This window comes from Schistocerca cancellata, chromosome 9, assembly GCF_023864275.1.
Source record: "Schistocerca cancellata isolate TAMUIC-IGC-003103 chromosome 9, iqSchCanc2.1, whole genome shotgun sequence".
Lineage (NCBI taxonomy): Eukaryota > Metazoa > Arthropoda > Insecta > Orthoptera > Acrididae > Schistocerca > Schistocerca cancellata.
In genome coordinates this window covers 205,146,586-205,169,938 of record NC_064634.1, presented here as the reverse complement: position 1 = coordinate 205,169,938, position 23,353 = coordinate 205,146,586, and the positions used below count along the sequence as shown (strand labels likewise).

Genomic DNA, 23,353 nt, shown 5'->3' with positions numbered 1-23,353 from the left:
GGGTGGGGGGGTATTATTTTCTGTTGTATGTTTAGCATTTTTTACCAAATTTTAATTAATTATGAATGTTCACATTTTCATGAGATTAGTAATTAGAAATAAAAAGATATTATTTTTTTAAAAAAATGTGATTCAATATTTGTTAATTTTTATTTCCATTTGATAATAAATATGGAATTCAAATAAACATAAAGAAAGTTCCTGTTAGTGCGAATTGTACCCATGACTTCATGATTGCTAGACTTTTAGGCTACCCACTCACATAGTGGCCATTTCATTATAATGTTGGATGTAGTTAGAACCTGCCTTCAGAGATGATTTTTTTCAAGAATTTTTGAGAATTCGGTCATTCTGCTGTAGGAAACTGAGACCCCTTCTCAGATTTTTACTTTGGTGGTATTGGGGAGAAAGTTTTCAAATAACATGGAGTCTTCAGCAGCACAGATCCAGTGTCTCGACTATTTTCTTAGTGAGGGAGTGGAAAAGGCACTTCTTCACAGAAGTGAATTGTTAACAGATCACAGTTTCACATGATCAACCACATAAACAGATAAAATATGCGTGTTTGTACAACTGGCTTGTAAGTCCATTAAGAAGTTTCTAATTGGGAAGTACTGAAGAGAATAGAGGGGGAGAGTGCTTTCTCTGCTATAGATCTTCTAAATACTTAAAAGAAATTTTTCACTATTATTTACTGTGTGCTAATAAAACCATTTTATGAAATTTCAAGATGTCACCATTCCCTTTTTTAAACTAAGTGATTAATAAATTTACTGTTCAATAACTATCAGTTATTGATATTACCAAACTGCTGCCCTCAGATTTATGACATTTTTGCTCGGGAGCAAGAAAAGTGCCGAATTTTGTTATATTTTGTAAAACTGTTATGTCACTAAAAATTGCCTATTGCACATTATTATTTACACAAAATTCTCCTGTTTCTAATTATGCGTGGCAGTTGTGGAACCTCTCTCCATAAGATTTACATGAATATTCATAGAGACTCTCAGTGAAATTTTGTATGAATGTCAACTTTTTAAAAGACACGCAGACTGTTTTCAAACATGTAATTTACTTATTTACAGATGAAATAAGTATGGAATTCTGTGTGATTTGTAGACTTAATTTTCATTTTAGCCTATTAGATGGGTAAAACAGTCCTATAAGAACGTACCATATCCAAAATAATTAACAATCATATCCCATATGAAGAAGCATATGTAATAAAATGGCAGCAGGAGATGAAATTCAGTGATACAGTTTACATATTGATGATTTTTAGTAGTATTCCCACTGTATGATATGCATCCTCAATTCTACAGAATTCTTTTATTGCAAACAAATTTTTTTATTGCAAACATTTTTTATTGTATTTTGAGCTTCTGATAACACAAATGGCATCATAACCAGTTTTGACAGCTTCAGATCACACAAATGGCACCATAACTTGTTTTGACTTCTTAGCAAGTAGTCTTCAAATGATTTGAAAGTTACATAGTAACTTGTAAAAGCTCATGCACTTTCTTTTCTACATTGTTCAGCCAGAAGATAATTGCTTACTTATCCAAGAAGTTTTTAAATGAAATCCCACCCTTGGTATAAATTTCCATTCGTCACTTCAGTCTGTGTGCATATATCACAGATGTTTGAGACTTAAAAAGGTCTCTGGAACCATATAGTTTCAGTGGATCATTTGATTAGTTCCACATTCATTTCCAAAGCACAAGGGGCTTAGAATCTGTGTCCCAAGCTTATTACATGCATACCATCAAAGTAGTTACCACCTGTCTTTCTTTATTCTTGACCTTGTTCAATACCAGTGAGTGTATGCATAAACAGCTCTTTCCTGGTGTCAAATGTGATGTGTGTGAAATACAATACAGCCATGTGCAGAAAGAAATATGGACGTTAAGTCCAATAATTACACTGGCTACGCTACAGGCTCAGGTCTCCCCACCATCAAATCCCTCGTGATGTTTTTCGGATGTGTCCATACAAAGAAAACATCATCATCCTTTGGTTCAAAGACAAGTAGATTCAAAAATGCATTGAATGTTCCTCATAAAGAAATATAGCTACCCTGTGTTACTAGCTTCAAGCAGGGGTATAATGTGTTTAGAATAAATAAATAAAAATTATGCCTCAGAAGACACACACATCATTATAATGTGCACCCATGGATGAAATCTTATCATCTTAGCAAAATCAAATGGTCTGTTGCAGTCTCTGTTGTGTGATTTTATTTACTACAGTTGTTAAGTGTTGTAGTGCAGTACAGTTGTGTATATTGAATAGTAAATTTGTCTGTACAGTGTGTACATAAAATCTGGGAATACTTTCAATTATTTATTGCACAAGAACTAAACATTGTACAGATGTCATACATATTGTATTTTGAAGAGAAACTCTGAAAGTTTTTTTTACAAACATTCGATATGCGAACCATGAGAGACCCGGCATATGTCAATACGGTAATGGAATTCTTGCCATACCTGTCCTAGCATGGCATCATCGACTGTGGCAGTCGCTTCCCGTATTCTCTCCCAGAGCTCTGCTACATCACGTGGTAGAGGCAGTACATACACCAGATCTTTAATGTGTCCCCACAGAAAAATATCACAGGGAATGAGATTTGGTGATTGGGGAGGCCATTTCATGAAACAGCTCGTTCCGCACCTGAACTTGCCATGTTTGTGACTAGCGCTGACTATCGGCAAATTACCAAACTAGGCTGTGGCGATATACATGGGGAAAAAAAACAACTTTCAGGGTTTCTCTTCAAGATGACATATGTATAATATCTGTACAATGCTTGGTTCCTGTGCAATAAATAATTGAAAGTGTTCCCGGACTGTATTTAACAGAGAGATTTGTTATATGTAAAATTCATGTCACTAACTGCTGTAATTTCATAGGTTGACTCTGTGACACCGGTGATCACAGAGCCTGCAGCCGAAAAACCATCAGCAGGCAGTAATCGCAACCAGGAGGATATCATGTCAGTTCTGCTGGCTCATGAGAGGCGAAGCGGCGGAGCAGGGCTGTCTGGTTCAGCAGCCAGTGCTGCAGTCCGGTCTGTGTTGCCTGGTGCATCCAGCCCAGCAAGTGACAGCAGCGGTGATGAGCAGGTCACGGGTGCTGTGGGTACGATGCCTGACACAAGTCAGTATCCACATTTCATTTCTTACCTAGGATGTGCTGCATATTATGTTACTTATATCCTCTTGTTCTCTGGCTTTTGAAATTAAAGAAAAAATACCACCTGCATATGTTGTAAGACATCTTGAAGTGAAAGAACTCTTTTTAAGTATTGGAATTTTAAAGTGATGCACCAGTAATAGCTAGTTCATGTATGTGCTGGAAATGTAGAGAAGTATGATCAGTAGGAAAAACAGTCAAGGTTGCAATGGCAGCAGAAGCTTTATTGATACATTTTGCCTTATTGAGGCATCTCCAGAACTTTTTTATGAACTGCAGGTAGCACGTTAGTCACAAGCAGCCAAATCTTTTGATATGCACCTTCAGTGAAGGTGTCGGTAAATCTTCTGTTGTCATTGCTGCTGTCATTGCAATCTAGGGTGTTTCTTCTACTGAAAATATATCATGATTGCTGCACCATGACCACAGAATGGAAGGATTTACAGAAGAAAAGTATGACTTAGTAACTGAAAATTTAAGTTTTTATAAATAGTCCTCAAGATGTTGGTTGAACAAGACATAAGGGTATGGGTGAATTGTTAATAAGTGCAAGAAATGTATTAGTACATTTGATCTGACTAATATAATAATTGGACAATGGATGCTCTGTGATAGGAACATGCACAGTGGCCTATAAAGGCAAAGAAGATATTTTTTTTAAAAAAAGAAAAAAAAACAAGATTTCAGAGGCTGGAATAATTAGTAAAGGGAAGATGTGTTCATGAATATTGTTGCAGAAGCAGCTGATGTGAAGAAGTGAAAGTGTGGATGTTTTTGTATGAAGGCAGATGGTGTAGTGTTGAGAAGGAGAGAAAGTGGTATGGTTGAAAGACATTTCAGCATAGCAGACATCATTTTTTTACACCTTCTGTGGGATTTTGAATGATGATTAACTGGTAATAAACTTAATCATATTGAACACACAGCTGACCTTAATGTTGATGATTAATGAAAATCACCTCAACTGTATTATTACACATTTATTGTGTTACAACTAGTTTTGTGTCTTTGAACATCTTCAGGTTGCTTGCAGTTAAACAAAACAGGAAATTTGGCTAATGCTACAACATCTTAATATAAAAAAAGTAGGCAGTCACTGAATTGTGCTGAAGTCATGTCATAAATGGTCTGGTTGTCATATGTAATATTAAAAACCAAATCCAAGAACACTGATCATAAACATTCAGCTGACTGCACGGTGGAAGTATGTCCATCAGACATGGCATGCTGCATATAGTAAACTGCCCAGACAGGGCTGCTCCACGTCAGAGGTAAACATAGTAATTGGCCTCTTTTTTTTCCCTTCACCATGTTGTGTGCAATTACTTCATATTTGTGATTGGTTACGCACCGCTTCACCCGCCTACATCAGTGCAACCTCATGTAAACTTTAGCACCTGTTCCTTTATTGTATAGACCTGTACAAAATTAAGCACAGCTCACATTTGGTTTTTAGCATCACACAAAAACTACCCAGTTCAGATATTTTCAGTTCTTTTACATGTTCAGTGACCAGACATTATTAGTTGTAATGGCTTGTACTCCGTAGTCATGTTCAGTTTATATGACAAATTAGGAATTCTGTTGTACCACATGTATTTACTTCACAGTTGATTGTATAATAGGTCATATGGCATAATCAACCTTATGATGATACAGTGTTGTGCAGCCACCGGTGTTAGTTCTCTTCCATTAAAAATAATTGTAGCTAACTTACAAAAAGCTCACATGTAATTTTATTAACTGCATATGATAACCATTAGTTTGGTTGCCTTACCTCTTTTACATTTTCAAAGAAAAGCACCTCTTGTAACAGTGATTTATGATCATTGTGTGAGATCCAAATTATCATTCCAGATGTATTTACATAATTATTCTGCAACTGTACTTTATAATTATGCATTCATCATCACAGCTGCCAAATGATGAAGTTTGGTGTAAGAACTGTCACCTATTTCTTTGTTGTTGTTCATAATTGTATTGTTAATTTTTGTTCAGTTCTACTTTTCAATTGTGCACTCTTTAATATGAATTTTGTACTTAAGGTTTGGTCATTGCTTGTAATGATTATGATTGCACAGTTGACTGTTGCACTCAACAGAGGCCCAATTACGATGTTTACATGTTTACGGCTGTCATGGAGTGCCACTGTCTAGGAAGTTTACTGCGTGCGTTGTGCCATGTATGCTCGCCATACTTCTGTCAAGCGGTGAGCAGAATATTTATCAGTGTTCTCGAATTTGGTTTTTAATATTACACACGACAACCAGACCGTTTATGTCGTAACTTCAGCACAACTCACTAAGGATTTAGTATAAAGTTGTTATCAATGTGAGTCACCTGTTTTATTTGTTAAGTTGCTGTAGATTCAGTCTATTTTCCTGTTTTGTTTAACTACAGGCATCCTGAAGATGTTTGAAGAAGTGAAACTAGTCATAACACAATAAATGTGTAATAATACAGTAGAGGTAGTTTTCATTCATCATTAAGATCACTTGGTATCATAGAGGAGCTTGATGATGGTATAATGTAACACAGAAATCAATTGCAAATAAAATAAGATTTATAGATGCATCAGAAGCAGTCATTCCTACTATATAAACATAAAAATGCTTTAAAATAGTTATTAAGGTACGTAGATAGAAGAACTTGCAATGAAGTATTTCCCTCACAAGACAAAGTTAAATTTTAAAGCATCATTGAATCGTGGTTGACATTAGGCTCAGTGGGTAGGTAGATTGGTTTAACATCCCAGCTTTATTTTATTTTATTTATTTTTGATTTTTTAAGAAACTTTGTGTTAGATACTTTACGTTTTCCTTCATGCATCACAGTGTTGGTATATTGTGCCAACAAGCTGACTGAAACTTTGTGAAGATATTATGATCATACCAGTTTTTGCAGTTAACAATTAATTTTTAAGCATGTACAATATGGAAACATGGCCTGAAATTTTTTGAAAAGTATTGAACTGCAGTTTTTAATGTACTACATGGATTTGTAATGTTCTTTGCATGGAACTATGAACCATGGCTGTAAAATTATATTTTGGTGTTTTAAAAAATTCATAATTTTTACAGTTCCCTTTGTTATTGTTGTAGTCTTCAGTCTGAAAACTGATTTTATACAGTCCTCAATGCTAGTCTGTTCTCAGCAAGTCTCTTTCTTTCTTCATAGCTACTGCAGCCTACATCTACTTGTACCTGTGTCCCATAATCAAGCTTTGGTCTGTCTCTTAATCCACCCTCCCCCTCATGCATACAGTCTATGCAAGTATCAAACTAGCTGTTCCTCGGTGCCTCGTGACACTTCTTATTAATCTTTCCTGGTTTTTCTATAAATTTCTTTTCTCATTGATTCGCTTCACTAAGTCTTCAATAGTTATCCCATCTGCCCTCCTAATCATCATCATTTTTCTGCACACTGCATTTCAAAAGCGTCTAGTTCTTCCTGTTTGTATTATTTATTTCCATGTTTCACTTTTGTATGAGGCCACATTGTATACAAATGTTTTCAGGGAAGATATCCTAACTCTTAAACTTTACATAGTTGTCTTTTTAAGAAAGGTTTTTCTTGCTCTTACCAATCAACATTTTATATCTCCTTTGCTTCTTCCACCATCAGCTATTTTGCTGCCTATGCACCAAAATTCATCTAGAACTTTTAGTGTTGCATTTCCTAAGCTGATTCCTTCAGCACCATGTGACTTCATTTGATTATACTACATTACAATTATTTTAATTGTATTTGATGTTCATCATATAATCTGTTTTCATAGGGTGTATACACCCCAGGACAACAAGGATATTTGGAGCAAATATGGGAATTTTTTTCATCTAGGGAAAACCCAGAAATCTTTTGGAACTCTGGGAAGTTTTCATTGTTTTAGTTTTCGGTTACATTTTTGTAATTTTGTCTGGCAAGAACTAATACTCTATCAAAGAATTTTACTTTAGCCTGTCACTGCAGAATAAAACGGCAGTAGCTGAGAGAATAACACCAAAATAAAAATTAAGTTGCACAGAAAATGTGCCATTTACAATGACAAACATATTGCTCATACAGGCATCTGCTGACAGCAAAATGTGTCAGAGGCTTTAGCAAGAAGACTATGCAATACTTTGTTACAAAAAACTGCTTTTAATGAGTGTGATGTCACAACTGTTTACATTTCTAACAGGTTGCAGGAAAATATTGTGAATGGTGTTTGACAAGCATTGTTTTCACAGTAAATTTCTTTTATGGAAGATGAATTATGTTATGGGTGATAATGTGCAATGAGTTTCTTAAATCACAGAGCATTTGACTCTCATTCACTTCGAGAATCAATGAATAGAAAACTTTTGTGCCTAGAAGACCAGCCATTTATGTCATTATTTAAAATTTTACTAGCGCGTTTGTATTTGATGTGTCTTTAAAGGGTCACACACGCTAAAAAAGTTTCATGGTTAGTTTTCCATATAATTTTAGTTCTTTCATAAAGTACAAATTATGCAATACATTTTTTCACAGGTGTAAATGCACTTTTCACTCGGATGAAAATATACATACAAGTGAAAGTACATGGCAAAAGTATAATTATCCTTAAAAATGTGTGAGGTGTGTTCTTGAACAATTTCATAAGTAATTGGCTTTCCTATGGAAAAATAAGAATGCTCGACAGAACATGTTTTCAGCCAGGTAACTCATGAAACATTAGTGCACAACAGTGAAATTTTCAGACATACTCAGTTGCTACAATTTAAGATTAGATTAGATTAGATTTACTTTCATTCCAATTGATCCATAGTGAGGAGGTCCTCCAGGATGTGGAACATGTCAGAAAAACAACAATACATGACAAATATTTACAACTAAAACAAATAAGCTAATGTACCATTCCACAGGTCCCAAGTGGAATGATCGTCATTTTTTAATGAACACTAAGAGTCATTTTACAAATACTAATGCACTGAATTTAAAATAAAAAAGTTTTTTATTTATTTATAAGGTAATAAACATGTAATACAACTTCTGTAATACTTATTTACAATGAACACATTACTGCACTGAAATGGTGCAGAAGTTAGATTATACTTACACACACACACACACACACACACACACACAAATTTTCAGTGAACACATTACTGCACTGAAATTGTGCAGAAGTTATGTTGTACTTGTATACAAATCAGTTGGTTTTACTAAGAAATTCATCAATGGAGTAGAAGGAGTTGGCCACCAATAAATCCTTTAGGCTTCTGTTAAACTGAATTTCATTGGTTGTTAAGCTTTTTATGGCTGCTGGCAAGTTATTGAAAATGTGTGTTCCTGAATAATGCACACCTTTTTGTACAAGACTAAGTGACTTTAAATCCTTGTGAAGATTATTCTTATTTCTAGTATTGATTCCATGAATTGAGCTGTTGGTTTGAAAAAGTGATATATTTTTAATGACAAATTTCATTAAGGAATAAATATATTGGGAAGCTGTAGTTAGTATCCCTAGTTCCCTAAACAGGCTTCTGCAGGATGTTCTTGAGTTCACACCATATATAATTCTTACTGCACGTTTTTGTGCCCGGAAAACTTTAGCTTGGCTTGATGAATTACCCCAAAAAATAATCCCATATGACATTATGGAATGAAAGTAAGCATAGTATGCCAGATTTTTCATTTTTATATCCCCAATGTCTGACAAAATTCGCATTGCAAACAGAGATTTGTTAAGACGCTTCAGCAGTTCTGTGGTGTGCTCCTCCCAGTTGAATTTATTATCAAGCTGTAATCCCAAGAATTTAACACTGTCCACTTCTTCTATCTTCTTTCATCGTATGTTAGACATATACTCTTGGGACACCCCTTACAAGTTCTGAACTGCATGTAGTGTGTTTTTTCAAAGTTTAGTGACAAAGAATTGGCTTGGAACCAGTGATTAATGTCCACAAATATTTTATTGGCTGATCTTTCTAAGACTACACTTGATTTGCTATTTATTGCAACGTTTGTATCATCGGCAAACAAAACAAACTTGGCATCTGGTAATGTTACTGATGAAAGGTCATTGATCTACACAAGAAAAAGTAAGGGCCCCAAAATGGAACCTTGTGGGACCCCACATGTAATTAGTTCCCAGTTGGATGATGCCTGATAGCTTGATACATGTCTCTTTCCTAATAACACCCTTTGTTTCCTGCCAGAGATATAAGATTTGAACCATTTTGCAGCATTTCCTGTTACACTATAATATTCTAGTTTACTTAAAAGGATATTGTGATTTACACAGTCAAATGCCTTTGACAGATCACAAAATATACCAGTTGCCTGCAATTTTTTGTCTAATGAATTAAGCACATTTTCACTGTAAGTGTAGATAGCCTTCTCAATATCAGAACCTTTTAGAAATCCAAACTGTGACTTCGACAGTATGTTATTTGAGATAAGATGGTTATAAAGACGACTGTACATTACTTTTTCGAAAATTTTTGAGAATGCTGGCAACGTGAAATTGGACGGAAATTTGATGCTATTTCTTTATCTCCCTTCTTAAACAGTGGCTTAACTTCAGCATATTTCAGCCACTCAGGAAATATTCCACTGATAAACGACTGGTTACACAGATAGCTTAATATGTTACTTAGCTCAGAATCACATTCTTTAACTAACTTTGTTGATATTTCATCATACCCACTAGATGTTTTTGATTTTAAAGATTTTATGATGGACATTATTTCTGTTGGGGTAGTGAGGGTCAAATTCATATTATGGAAGTTACTTGAAATGTCTGGTCTAAGGTAATCCATAGCAGCATCTACCGAACCTGACAACCCCATCTTTTCAGTAACAGTTATAAAATGTTTGTTAAAAAGTTCTGCAACACTATACACATCTGTATACAAGCTGTGCTCTTAGGCTCTGTGTGAACATCTGCTCTCGTTAGCTGCCAAGATTAGGTGGCATGAGCTAAGATTGGCTGACAAAAGTGCATTGTGTAGCACAATCTCGATTTCAGTGCTTAGGAATTTGTGTTTATACTTCTGTAATATGAAAATATGCAGTGTACATGTTGCTGCACATCAGAGATCTTTCCAAAACAGGTTTTTTGCTGGATTTTGTTTCCTTAAGTGCTGGGATGTTCTACACCATTCAGAGTATTGATGGGTTTTACAGCCCCAAGGGAAAGTATATTGTCACTTAACACAGAAAAATATACTTTCAGTTGGGTTTGGTGTATTTTCATCTGGGAAAAAGTGTTTTCTCACCTGTGAAAAAGTGTATTTTTATCCAGGAAATCTGGAATTGTTTTTTTCTTGTCCGTGTATGCATCCTGTCTCAGGACTCTCTCCAATGCGTTGTTGTGTTAGACAGATTTCTGTGTCTTATTTTGTAAGATAAGTTGTAGGATCATTATTGCCTCATGTAACTCCTACATCTGTTCTGAAGACAAGCTGGCATTTCCACATGTCAGCTTCTATCAGGCAGCCTTTTCTTCTGTTGATAATGTGTGTCAGTATTTGGAAATCATGACTTATTAAAGTGATGGTTTAAAAAAAAATTTGCACCTATCACACCTGCCCCCACTGGTTTGGGCTCCTAGATTCTTTTTATTGATTTATTAAGATTTTTTTGCCAAATTCATATAGGTCTCATTACAACAACTAGCAAATACAATGGTCAGTAATGCTTTTGAGTCTTTGCACATAATAGTTTACCGCATGTCAGAAAGTCTATATTGCATAAAATCATCTTGTTAATTATCATATGTCTGCCTTGTTATACATCAGTGGGCTCAGAATGTTTACTGTTTTAAAATTTGTTAAGTGAATACAGACACGTTCCAAGTTTTTTTTTTAGTTTTAATTTAACATTTTTATTGTTAGTATACAGGGAATCTGGCAACTTAATACCGTGTAAGTCCATTAATGTATGAATTCCAGACTGTCATTTTTAATTTAGTTCTTTAGGTTCTTCTGAAAGTTGGGAGTATTTCACCTGTCTCATGAGTCTTGCATATCAGATGCAATAATTTTGTCTTGGCTGGCTCTCCCAAGGATCCCAATCCACGATGACAGCTGCTAGAAGGCACTGCTATAATCTGCGAGCGCTGCTGTCACTACTGCAGTGCAGGTTAGAGAGAGACGCCCGTAATACCGACCTTTCAGTGCTCACACCTGCCCTCTACAGCCAGCAATACCACTGCTCAGTCATTCAGTTGTGATTTCATTGTTCTATAGTATTGATCTCACTAAACATCATTGTTGTGTTTCTGAATTCACTATGTCGTAGGTTTTCGATCCTGGTTTACTAGGTGGACTTGTTATTCCAGTGTGCCGTCTTCCTTGTTCATGTTTCTCTTGTTGCTGTCCTCCTGTTTACTCTCTGGTGGTTCACTGTTTGACACCCTTGGCCAGTCATCCAGGCTTCCCAGGTTTTTGAGTCATTCCCAGTCTTGCCAGATTTTAGTCACTATAATTGGTGATGGGGAGAAAGGTTAGTGGCATTCCACAGACTTGAGGCTGGAATAGCAACAGCAGCAACTGCTCCTGCAGCAGCAATTCAGACAGCAGATCCAAAAGCTGTTTCAGTAACAGACTGAATTGCTTCATCAGCAATTTCAGTTTTTATTGGATTGCTTACAGATTCAGGTTCCCATCCAGGCTGTGGTCACTTCCCAGGCAGAGAGCTGTCCACACACACTTCTGCCATTTAACATTGCCAGAGGTAATTAGAACACGTATTTGCAGTGGTGGCGACAGCATTTCACTGCTTTTCAGGTTTCTGATGATACTTTCCAACAATCTCTCTTCCTTACTTGGGCTGCCCTGCACCACCTTATTGGACAAAGGGCCCTAATTCCCAGTGATGGCCTTTGAACTGTTCTGCACCTCCAGTGACATCAGGCACCTGTTTAGTCCACTGTTTCACCCATCCTCCAATCAGGTGCAATAATTTTGTATTGGCTGCCCCCCAACCCCCAAGGATCTCTGCCTCTGTTATCCTGGCCTGGCAAGTTTGAAAGTACTCTGGAAGGCATGACTCTTGACGACGACTGCAGCTCTGTCTATGGAGGCACATCTGACCTGCTGGCATACAAGTGCAGCTGCTCAGAAGTTCGCTGTGATTTCACTGCGCTGTTTATTGATCTCACTACACATAATTGATTTGGTTCTGGATTTGCTGTTGTAGGTTTTCAGTCGTGGTTTACTTGCTGGACTTGTTATACCACCACACCATCTCCAGTGATTCTTCTTCTCCAATTGATGTCCAGCTGTTTACTTGTAGGTGGCTCGCTGTGTGGTGCCCTCAGCCAGTAGGCCAGTCTCCAAAGATTTTCATGTTGTTCTTGCCTTATCAGTTTCTGATCACTATATTTTCTGCTGCAGGGGCCTTGTTTCGACTTAGGTCATTCAGTCTCTTTCAAATTCTTCTCACAGTATCATATCTTCCATCTCATCTTTAACTACTTCTTTTTTCCTTCTTCTAATATCATCTTCGAGTATATTTCCTTTGTATCGACTTTCTGTATATATCTTCCACCTCTCAGCCTTCCTTTCTTTGATTACTACTGTCTTGCCATCAATATTGATACATATGCTACTCTTTCCCATAGTCATGCATGTTCCTACTGCTTTCCATTTTGTTTCTAGCTGTTCTTGGTTTACCATTTTGCACTTTCTGTCAGTCTCATGGAAAGACTTTATCCTGCAGTGGGCGCCAGGTAACTTATAGTGACTATGGAATGAAAGGTCTATTACTAAAACTTATGTTTCATTAGTATTATAAATAAAAGGTATGGCTACTTTCTAAAAAGTGGAAACTTGAATTTGTAGCCAAAAATTACAAATCTTGCATTTACTTGTGTGTGATAGTGCAATTGGATGTACACAGTGTCTAGTGTCAACACTCATCCAATGTTACTGACAGTTATCGTTTTAGGACAGAGTGTTTAAAATGGTCTATAGGAGAACTAACGAAGTGGAAGTTGCGGCTGGCGAGGGCGTAGTGTAAATAGTAATGTCATCCTTTCTGTTCTGTAGCCAGTACTTTGTAAATTGGGCTTGAGCTTTGTCCTAATGTTCAGAAAGGAAGAGTGTAAAGTGGAGATTAAAATCTGATAACTGCTCTAGTATTTCTTAATTAGCATGAGCAAGAATTCATATTTGTTTCTGAAACCTCTCATGTAACACAATATAATTAATATAATGGTGTATTTAAAAAGAAAGATGATGAGACTTACCAAACAAAAGCGCTGGCAGGTCGATAGACACACAAACAAACACAAACATACACACAAAATTCTAGCTTTCGCAACCAACGGTTGCCTCGTCAGGAAAGAGGGAAGGAGAAGGAAAGACAAAAGGATATGGGTTTTAAGGGAGAGGGTAAGGAGTCATTCCAATCCCGGGAGCGGAAAGACTTACCTTAGGGGGAGAAAAGGACAGGTATACACTCGCACACACACACATATCCATCCACACATACACAGACACAAGCAGACATTTGTAAAGGCAAAGAGTTTGGGCAGAGATGTCAGTCGGGACGGAAGTACAGAGGCAAAGATGATGTTGAAAGACAGGTGAGGTATGAGCGGCGGCAGATTGAAATTAGAAATTAGCGGAGATTGAGGCCTGGCGGATAGCGAGAAGAGAGGATATGCTGAAGGGCAAGTTCCCATCTCCGGAGTTCTGACAGGTTGGTGTTAGTGGGAAGTATCCAGATAACCCGGACGGTGTAACACTGTGCCAAGATGTGCTGGCCGTGCACCAAGGCATGTTTAGCCACAGGGTGATCCTCATTACCAACAAACACTGTCTGCCTGTGTCCATTCATGCGAATGGACAGTTTGTTGCTGGTCATTCCCACATAGAATGCTTCACAGTGTAGGCAGGTCAGTTGGTAAATCACGTGGGTGCTTTCACACGTGGCTCTGCCTTTGATCGTGTACACCTTCCGGGTTACAGGACTGGAATAGGTGGTGGTGGGAGGGTGCATGGGACAGGTTTTACACCGGGGACGGTTACAGGGGTAGGAGCCAGAGGGTAGGGAAGGTGGTTTGGGGATTTCATAGGGATGAACTAAGAGGTTACGAAGGTTAGGTGGACGGCGGAAAGACACTCTTGGTGGAGTGTTTCCCTCTATTATATTCATATCAATAATATAATGGTGTAGTAGACAAGACAGTAAGAGCTATTACAAAAATGTAAAAATCTGCGATTGGAAAGAAAGTTCTGAGTGCCTTGCTGCACTCCTACTCCTTTTTCTATTTTCCTCCCTTAATTAAAAACCTATGGTTTAAAAGCTAGGAGTGCTGTAATGTCTAGTTATATGTTACTATTAATGGTACTTTCTCAATGTTAAAGGTTTTAATTTTATTTCAACTTTGTTTTCTTTCAGATGAGATTGAAATTATGGATTCAGAGGAAGATGACTATGTTCCTACAGTCACAATAGGAGACAAGAGTGTTCCTGTTACAGAAGTGAATGATACCCTTATTGCTCAAATGACACCAGTTGAGAAGGAAGCATACATACAGATATACCAGGAGTACTACTCTCATATGTATGACTAAAATTTGTGGGCTCTTCATGTTAAGAGAAGGGATCTGAAAGTGGTGTCATTATTGTGCTGTGAACAAGCTGAGAAGTGACATGTATTCTGCCTGTTAAAATTTTGTGTACTGAGATGAATTTTCACAGAATGCCATATATATATATATATTTCAGCCAAACTTCCACTGCTTCCAAATAGTTTTCTTTGTAACAATGAACTTGTTTTATTTTTTATGTATGTAAGTAACCTTCCCTTTGATGTTGTATGAGTAGAGATCATTTGTTGTTCATTGTTACTGCAGCACATGATCTTGATGTTGTCCTTGTCATGCATGGAAGAAGAAAGGTAGCTGGTGCCTAGGTATACTGTTCTCAGCACTGTTACTATTTCTGGAGTGATAAGAGTTGTGAAAAGATTTTCTGTGATGAAATTTGTGAGCTACTGCTCACACTTGTCGAACAATACATGAGAGTCCCATTTAAATGAAGCTGTTATTTTAGTAGACAAATCGTGAGCTATGTAATTGTATTTGATAGTTGTTTACTGAATGACAGAATTTAAATGTTGTGCTGACTGTATATTTTTGATATAAAAAAATGAAACATAAGAAGGTAAAACATGAGTGTTGCATCAGCCTATTCATTTTGCCAGAAGTTTGCTGATCTCTGTGCATCTATTCTGTGAAGTGTCAGCTAAATGGTCAATCTGTGTGAATGAGTGAGTGAGTCCACCTATAAAATTACAATGCACAGAGGTCAGTCAAAAGAAAGTTAAGATATTTCTTTTCCACAAGTAATAAAAGCAACTTATCGCCTGCAAAATATTATTTTATTGTATTTGTTTGTTAAAGTAGATTTCCTTAGTGCAGAGATTTTTTTCTCCAGTGTAAGAGTAGTTCAGAAATTTTACTATAATAACACACACATGTATTCCACATTGTCACTTCAAGATGTTGGTTGGTTGGTTTGTTTGGGGGAATAGACCAAACTGGGAGGTCATCGGTCTCACTGGATTAGGAAAGGACAGGGAAGGAAGCCGGCCATGTCCTTTCACAGGAACCATCCCAGCATTTGCCTGGAGCGATTTAGGGAAATCACGGAAAACCTAAATCAGGATGGCCAGACGCGGGATTGAAACATCGTCCTCCCGAATGCGAGTCCAGTGTGCTAACCGCTGCACCACCTTGCTCGGTCTTCAAGATGTTACTCAGTGTATTTTGGTCTAGGGTATCCTCTTCTTCAACACCAAGCCTTCAGTACTCATGGATTATAGAATTTCCTTGTCTAAGGAACAGAAAACTGCCAGTCCTTATAAAGAAATGCAGTTCTGAAATTGTGCTTTGAAGTAAGTGCTTTGTTCTGTTTGATGAATAGTTTTGAAAACATGTTACCTTGAGGGTTCATGATTGCTTACAATCTAAAACAGAAAGAAAAAGGAAAGACTGCTAGATGGTCGCTTTGAAAATGTAAAAGAAAAAGTTCGTTTTTAAGATTGTAAAGCAGAATTGTAAAAGAACAACTACCCTGATTTCCATTTCATTTATGAATTGTTGTGAAATTCACAGAACTGAAGATAAAATAGAGCGCCCAGTTTTGTGCCACAGAATATTGATAAAATGTACAAATTCTATGTTGTTGAACATTGGATGAATCTGACAGAAGCAGTGGTACAGCAGAATCAGCCACTTAATATGTACCGTATTTACTCGAATCTAAGCCGCACTTTTTTTCCGTTTTTTGTAATCCAAAAAACCGCCTGCGGCTTAGAATCGAGTGCAAAGTAAGCGGAAGTTCTGAAAAATGTTAGTAGGTGCCGCCACAACTAACTTCTACTGTCGAATATATGTAGCTCTACACAGGCATGCTTTGCAGGCACAAAGATAAATACTGGCGCCAAAACCTCTGAGCCAGTAAATAAATTTAAAAAAAAAGTGGAAGACGAGATTTTTTATCCGCCCCGAGTTTCGACCACTACATTTTCATACATTACCCAACGAAGTAGATACAAATTCCGTATTATTCATCTTCGAAAGTAGCAGCATTTCAATGTACTACGAAAATCCGACTGGCAAGACTGTTTGGGATGTTTGTGAATCTGGCCAACTCTACCTTCTGAATTTTTTCCTACCTGTGAGAAGAGATGGTTGCTAATAGGAATTTTTATGAATTGTGGATCACATGCAGTATTCTCTTCACCATAAGAATAATACTAATATAAACATTTTGCCTTGTATTCTTTTGTGTTTGCTGCCTAATAAACTACGAAACTAGAGTGAGACAACAGCAAACACGGAAGAATATACATATCATGCCATGTTTATATTCGTATTATTCTTATGCCTAATAGTGATACAGTCAGAAATGAAGCACGGCAATTGACTAGATTTTTAAATCTAAGATGACTCTAATTTCTGTGCAGAATGTAACGTACTACAGAGGCGTCTACAAAGATTTTCAGAGAAAAATTTTCGCTGAACTCTCGTTCAGAACATCTTCTATCAAACGCAGTCTATTATTTGGTTCTTGTTGATCATTATCAAAGAAAGCATTAGTGTAAGTAACAACAAATAGCAGTCTCTTGCCATTGTTTCGCTAATGAGATGATTCCTCTCTTTTTTTTTATATTGTAAGCAGCGGTAGCGCGCACAAAAGCAAGGCATGCCACTAGCGGCGACTGGTCGTAAACACTCATTATCAGAATGCAACAAACAATGCATGACACAGCACAGTAATGCATTTTCAGCTTAGAGTGACACGTAAAGATCTATAACAAAGAGAACGGCACTTATCAGATCAAAGAAAAATAAGCAATCAATTCAAACCAAACGAAGCACGTGAAAAAGGAAGGGTACCCGCATAAATACGGACGTAGCACCTGACGCATTGCAATGGCTACCTGGTAAAGCTTAACTGCTAAGCTTACGACTCGAACCAAACTACTGTAGCTGTATTGTCATTCATTCGACCTAAATTGTGTCTCATATTACAATGGACAAACTTTGTTTTGATCTGGAGGTGCGGCCTAAAACTTTTCTTTCCCCTTGAATTTCGAGTCTCAAATTTCAGGTGCGGCTTAGATTCGGGAAATTGTTTTTGCCTTGATTTCGAGTCTCATTTTTCAGGTGCGGCTTAGATTCGAGTGCGGCTTAGATTCGAGTAAATACGGTAATGCCCACCTGGTTTAATGTCTTCTGCATCAAACCTTCCCATGCAGAGGGAAGTAAATAGAAGTGCCAGCGATGCTGGCTGATCCACTTCTGCATGTATGAGCATTTTTTTGCAGTGAGATGTATGAAAATTCAGTTAAAAGTCATCAATGTGCTGGCCTGTGGGCTTGCAGGAAATGCTATGGTTAGATTAGATTAGATTAGTTTTTCGTTCCATAGATCCGTGCTGAGGAGATCCTCATGGATGTGGGACATGTCAATAATAATAATTTTTTTTAAGCTGAAATAACAATACTAATAGTATGAATATATACATCATTTGTTTCTATTAAAAAATTCATCAATGGAGTAGAAGGAGTAGTTAGTATACCCAATTCTTTGAAGAGGTTTCTACAGGACGTCCATGAATTTACTCCACAAATAATACATCTTACATGCTTTTGGACTCTGAAAACTTTTGTTTGACTTGAAGAGTTACCCCAAAATATTATACCATATGACATTATGGAATAAAAGTAGGCAAAGTACGCAAGCTTTTTCATTTTTACGTCGCCTTTGTCAGCTAACAATCTAATTGCAAATACAGATTTGTTAAGGCGTTTCTGCAGTTGTGTGATGTTACTTTGGGTGGGCTGCTGAGATCTAGCAGTGGCTGGCATGGATGATAGAAACACAGCTGATTTCAGTGTCTCTGGAGCTGGCCCCAGAACATCGCAACTGTGACCAACAGGTGACCAGATGCATGCCTCAACCATGTGTACCCATGCTCATGTACCACCTTGGAAAATCATGTCATCATTGTCCTCTTGCTTTTGTGCTGGGGACAAAAAAGATGGAAAAGTGTACAGTGTGGTTGGCCATGAAGCAGCCCAGCTGGATTGCAGCCACTGAGGGGAAATGCTCTGTATTTTGCTTGAAAGCAATTTAAATTGCTTTCAGAACTGGCCACATGTAATTCTTTAAGCTTTTGAATTTCGAAAGTATGAACACATCTCTCTACAGTGCCACTGGACGTGGGTTGAAATGTGGGCATGGATGAATGTTTGATGGCATTTGTGGGTGCAGATGTGCTTAAAGGTGAATGTCTTAAATTTTTGTCCATCGTCAGTTGAGAGGGAGTGTCATCAGTGGAGAAGAGCTCAATAAAGCTGTGGGTGTGGCTGCTGTGGTGATATGCTGTAGCTTGACCACCTACAGGAAGTGGGAATATGAATCTATTAACATGAGCCACGTGAGTTCTAAAAAGAGATCCAGCAAAATCAGTAATGAGATGTTCCCAGTGCTGTTCATCCTATGACCACAAGGAAAAAGTTTTGGGATGTTCTTTTTACATGCACAACAATTCTGCAGAAGGTATGTAATATTTTTTTATATAGCCAATAAATATACATCTTAACAAGATTGTACATTTTCATTGTTATTAGTGAAGTAAGTTTAAAATGCATTATTGACAGGAGGATGGAATAATAATTCTGCTTAGCTCATTTTTAGTTGTTAAAAGAAGCAGGCATTAGTCAAATTGAAATGATGTTTTGCAAAATGTTCGTGAAAACAGCCACTATCAATAGCACTGAGGGTCATTCTTTTCACACATACCGGTATTTGTGTGAGTTGCTAAAAATAGACTCTTGCCTCTTTGCTGTTGCCACACTCCATGGCATGATGGGATATTATTCCAAGGTTTGGATCATGTTATAATATGTAGTGCGTTCGGCAAGCAGAATATATTGTGATATACCTGCTTATTCTTTCTGATGATATGCAGTGAAAAACAATTTGTCTTTATCGTAAGCAAAGCTGTTTAATCTTTCAAAAACTACTCCAAAGTTGCAGGTTTCATGTTATTTAAGAAGAGCAATGATCATATACTAATCCAGTAATTAATTAAACCAACCAAATAGAAATTTCAATTCTTGACACACTATAATACATGCTATTCTCACTGTGCTCTTAGTGTGACCACTGAAAATCATTCCTTGAGTATCTCATTTGAATATTAATGATCATGGTTACCTTCAGTTATGAATGTTAAGTTGAATAAGCCAAAACAATATCTCATTTATTAATTCATGCATAATACTGTAACAGTGCCTTCGAAGTTACCATTCAGCTTGAATGGTGGTGGCAAAGTGGTTTCTTTTAATGCCTGATTAGTATTTTTATTAATTTGCATTGTATCGAATTGAATAAATAGCAGCAAAGAGTCTTAAAGATCATGTACGTATGGCCCATTTGAATACTTACTTGAGCAAAGCAAAGATAAAAACTAGTCATCTTACACAATCATAATATGATACATTGCAATGTGATGAACAGTTCTGAAGCATACAGTTTCTTCACTATCAAACTTAAATCATATCCCTCAGACAATTTGGGTAACACCTTTGTATTTGAACATTGTTGTGATACATGATAGTAAATGGAATAGTGAAAATATGCCAAAAATAAAGCCCAGTGGTGGAGCTGGTGTGCAGTATGATTAGTTAGGATTTTGGCTGGATGGAACAGTAAAGGTTTGTAGTTCAGTAACTAGGTTAAATTTCATACCATATAGAAGATTTTAAATTTCTGTACCCAAAAAAAAATCTGCTTTTTGATTTTATGCTATTACTCTTGGATTGGTGGTATTATTTTTGATTCCAAATTCAAAGACCTTGTAAGAACCATCTGACAATTTATGTGATAACACTGTGCCAATTCCATGTGGAGGTGTTGGTTGATAAGGTCAGGTGCAGATGTAGTTGAAATGTCGCTAGGTGAGGTGGCAATTTTAGTTAATTTTTTAGTTATCAAAATGTGTGATGACAGGCCCATGTCAGATTAAAACTGTGTGCCCAACTGAGACTCGAACTCAGGACCTTTGCCATTCGCGGGAAGGTGCTCTACCATCTGAGCTACCGAAGCACGACTCACGCCCGGTCCTCACAGCTTACTTCTGCCAGTATCTTGTCTCCTACCTTCCAAACTTTACAGAAGCTCTCCTGCGAACCTTGCAGAACTAGCACTCCTGAAAGAAAGGATACAGCAGAGACATGGCTTAGCACACACTCTGCTGCAGAGTGAAAATCTCATTCTGAAAACATCCCCCAGGCTGTGGCTAAGCCATGTCTCCACTGTATCCTTTCTTTCAGAAATGCTAGTTCTGCAAGGTTCACAGGAGAGCTTCTGTAAAGTTTGGAAGGTAGGAGACGAGATACTGGCAGGAAGCTGTGAGGACCGGGTGTGAGTCGTGCTTCGGTAGCTCAGATGGTACCGCGAAAGGCAAAGGTCCCGAGTTCGAGTCTTGGTCGGCCACGCTGTTTTAATCTGCCAGGAAGTTTCATATCAGTGCACACTCCGCTGCAGAGTGAAAATCTCATTCAGGCCCATGTCCATTCAAATGGTGCGCCTTTCTAGCTTAAGAGGTTCAAAGAATGACAGATATTGAGGTATGAATCTAGCATAGTACAAGGTGGGGCTGAAAAGTTCATGATCCCATATGTTAAAAACCATCCTGGATAGGTTTAGATGCCCGTACATACACATTGAGAGACGTATGTTGTTCAAATCACTAAAATGAAGGAGTGGTGCACAGTGCAACTGAGCTAACAGAGCCATTCTGAGAACTTTTGTCATTGTGGACTGGAGCAATGCATTATCAAGACATTTTGCTTCAGATTAGGGATAATGGTGCCAGAGACTCATGGCATGTAAGCACAAGTGTACGGCGTTGAAGCAGTGAGTAAAAAATGTAACTCTGAGTGGTTTAACTGCTTTAGAAAATTCAGGGTGGAAAGTAACGGTATTATGAAAATGATAGTTGCTGCTCACCACATAGTGGAGATGCTGCGTCGCAGATAAGCACAACAAAAGACTGTCCAAAAGTGAGCTTTTGACCACCAAGGCCTATGTTGAAAACAGACAACATGCACACAACAAATGCTGGCTTCAGCTGCCAAGCACTATGGCGATGTGTGTGTATGGCACATGCATGAATGTGTGTGTTTAAGTTGTCTATTTTCAACAAAGGCCTTGTTTGCCAAAGGCTCAATTTCTCATAGTCTTTCTGTTGTGCCTATCTGTGATGCGCATCTCTGCTATATGGTGAGTAGCAACTAGCCTTTTCATAATATTGTTAAATGCTTCAGAAATGGAAAGGAAGGTGTTGAGGATGTTCTTCGTTTGGATTGACCATCAAAAAGCACAATCCCAGACAACAATAGACAAGTACAATGAGTGCTTGCGAATATTTGCTGGCTGTTGTTGAGAATGATAGCAGAAGATAGACAAAGACAATAAAAGCACTATTGTTTGTGAACATTTGAAACAGCTGAAGATTTGTGCCTGCTGTGTATGATGATAACGAGCAGAAGCAAACTTTGATAGAAACGTCTGAAGATTTCACTGACATGTCTGACTGGAATCTGCAGTTTTTGGAAACTATCATTACAGGAGAATGGGGCGAGTGTGATCCAGAGACCAAGTGATATCGATAGCACGGTGTTCATCTTCTTTCACGCCTCCAAGAAAAAGTCAGCTGACAAAATTCAAGATTAAGATAAAGTTGATTGCCTTTTTCAACTGCAAGGGCTTGGTCCATGAGACTGTCAATGCAGAAGTTTATGAGGTAGTTTTGAAACAGCTACTGTAAAGCATCCTTTGGGTTTGTACTGGTGTGGAAAGTGAAATTTCCTCCATGACAATGTCCATCCATACACTGCGATCCATGTAAACTTTCTCACTCAATGCAATGTGACTGTTCTTCAGCACCCTCCTAATTCTCCAGATTTGCACTGTAAGACTTCTTTTTGTTTTTCCACCTTAAATTAGTCCTGAAAGCTTACACTTTGCAGGCATTGTGGATATCCAACAATAAGTGACCATGGTGCTTCGAGCGATTCCATAAGAAGTTGTCATTGACACTTTCCAACAGCATTTTTACAACCAATACGTGTTTTGTAAGTGATGGTGATTATTTTGAAAACCAGTAAAAGTATGTTGTTTGAAACTCTTGTATCCTTTATGTTCTGAGACCATTCAGCGAACTTTTCACACACACATTATAACTGAAACACTTGCATATCCTTAAGGGTAGTGGGAGTAGGCATTTCCTCGATCGTTTCAACATACTTTATGGTTAGTTATTTGACACCTGTAAGCAAGATAAGGTAGGCTGGAACACTTACGTGTGTTGAGAAAGATGGCTGTGCCACTTGTGAAATGTTTTGACAATTTGGTGCACTCCTGTTAGGGACGGATCTGACTTTCATATCTACAGATTGTAAGGTCACTAATTAAGGATTCAGCATAGAATTTGCCACACACTCACTTGAAACTACATTTACATTCAAGACCTCGTAGCTCTACAACCTAGACTGCACAAGATTGTAAATCTGTTTTTATATGCTGAAGGAACTGCAATCTAGGAGTAGTTACTTGCGTTTTTTATGTAAAATGAATCCATCCAATGAGAAGGG

General features: G+C 37.5%; 1 protein-coding gene across 1 annotated transcript in view; it reads left to right on the top strand.

The window, feature by feature from the left end:
• The window catches only part of LOC126100647 (general transcription factor IIE subunit 1), a 93,788-nt gene extending 78,261 nt beyond the window's left edge, over window positions 1-15,527 (top strand). Inside the window, exons 6-7 of the mRNA XM_049911275.1 lie at window positions 2,916-3,162; window positions 14,575-15,527. Coding sequence (XP_049767232.1) covers window positions 2,916-3,162; window positions 14,575-14,750 — 423 coding nt within the window. The 3' untranslated portion in view covers window positions 14,751-15,527. The remainder of the gene's footprint in view (window positions 1-2,915; window positions 3,163-14,574) is intronic.
• Window positions 15,528-23,353: the final 7,826 nt, after the last annotated feature.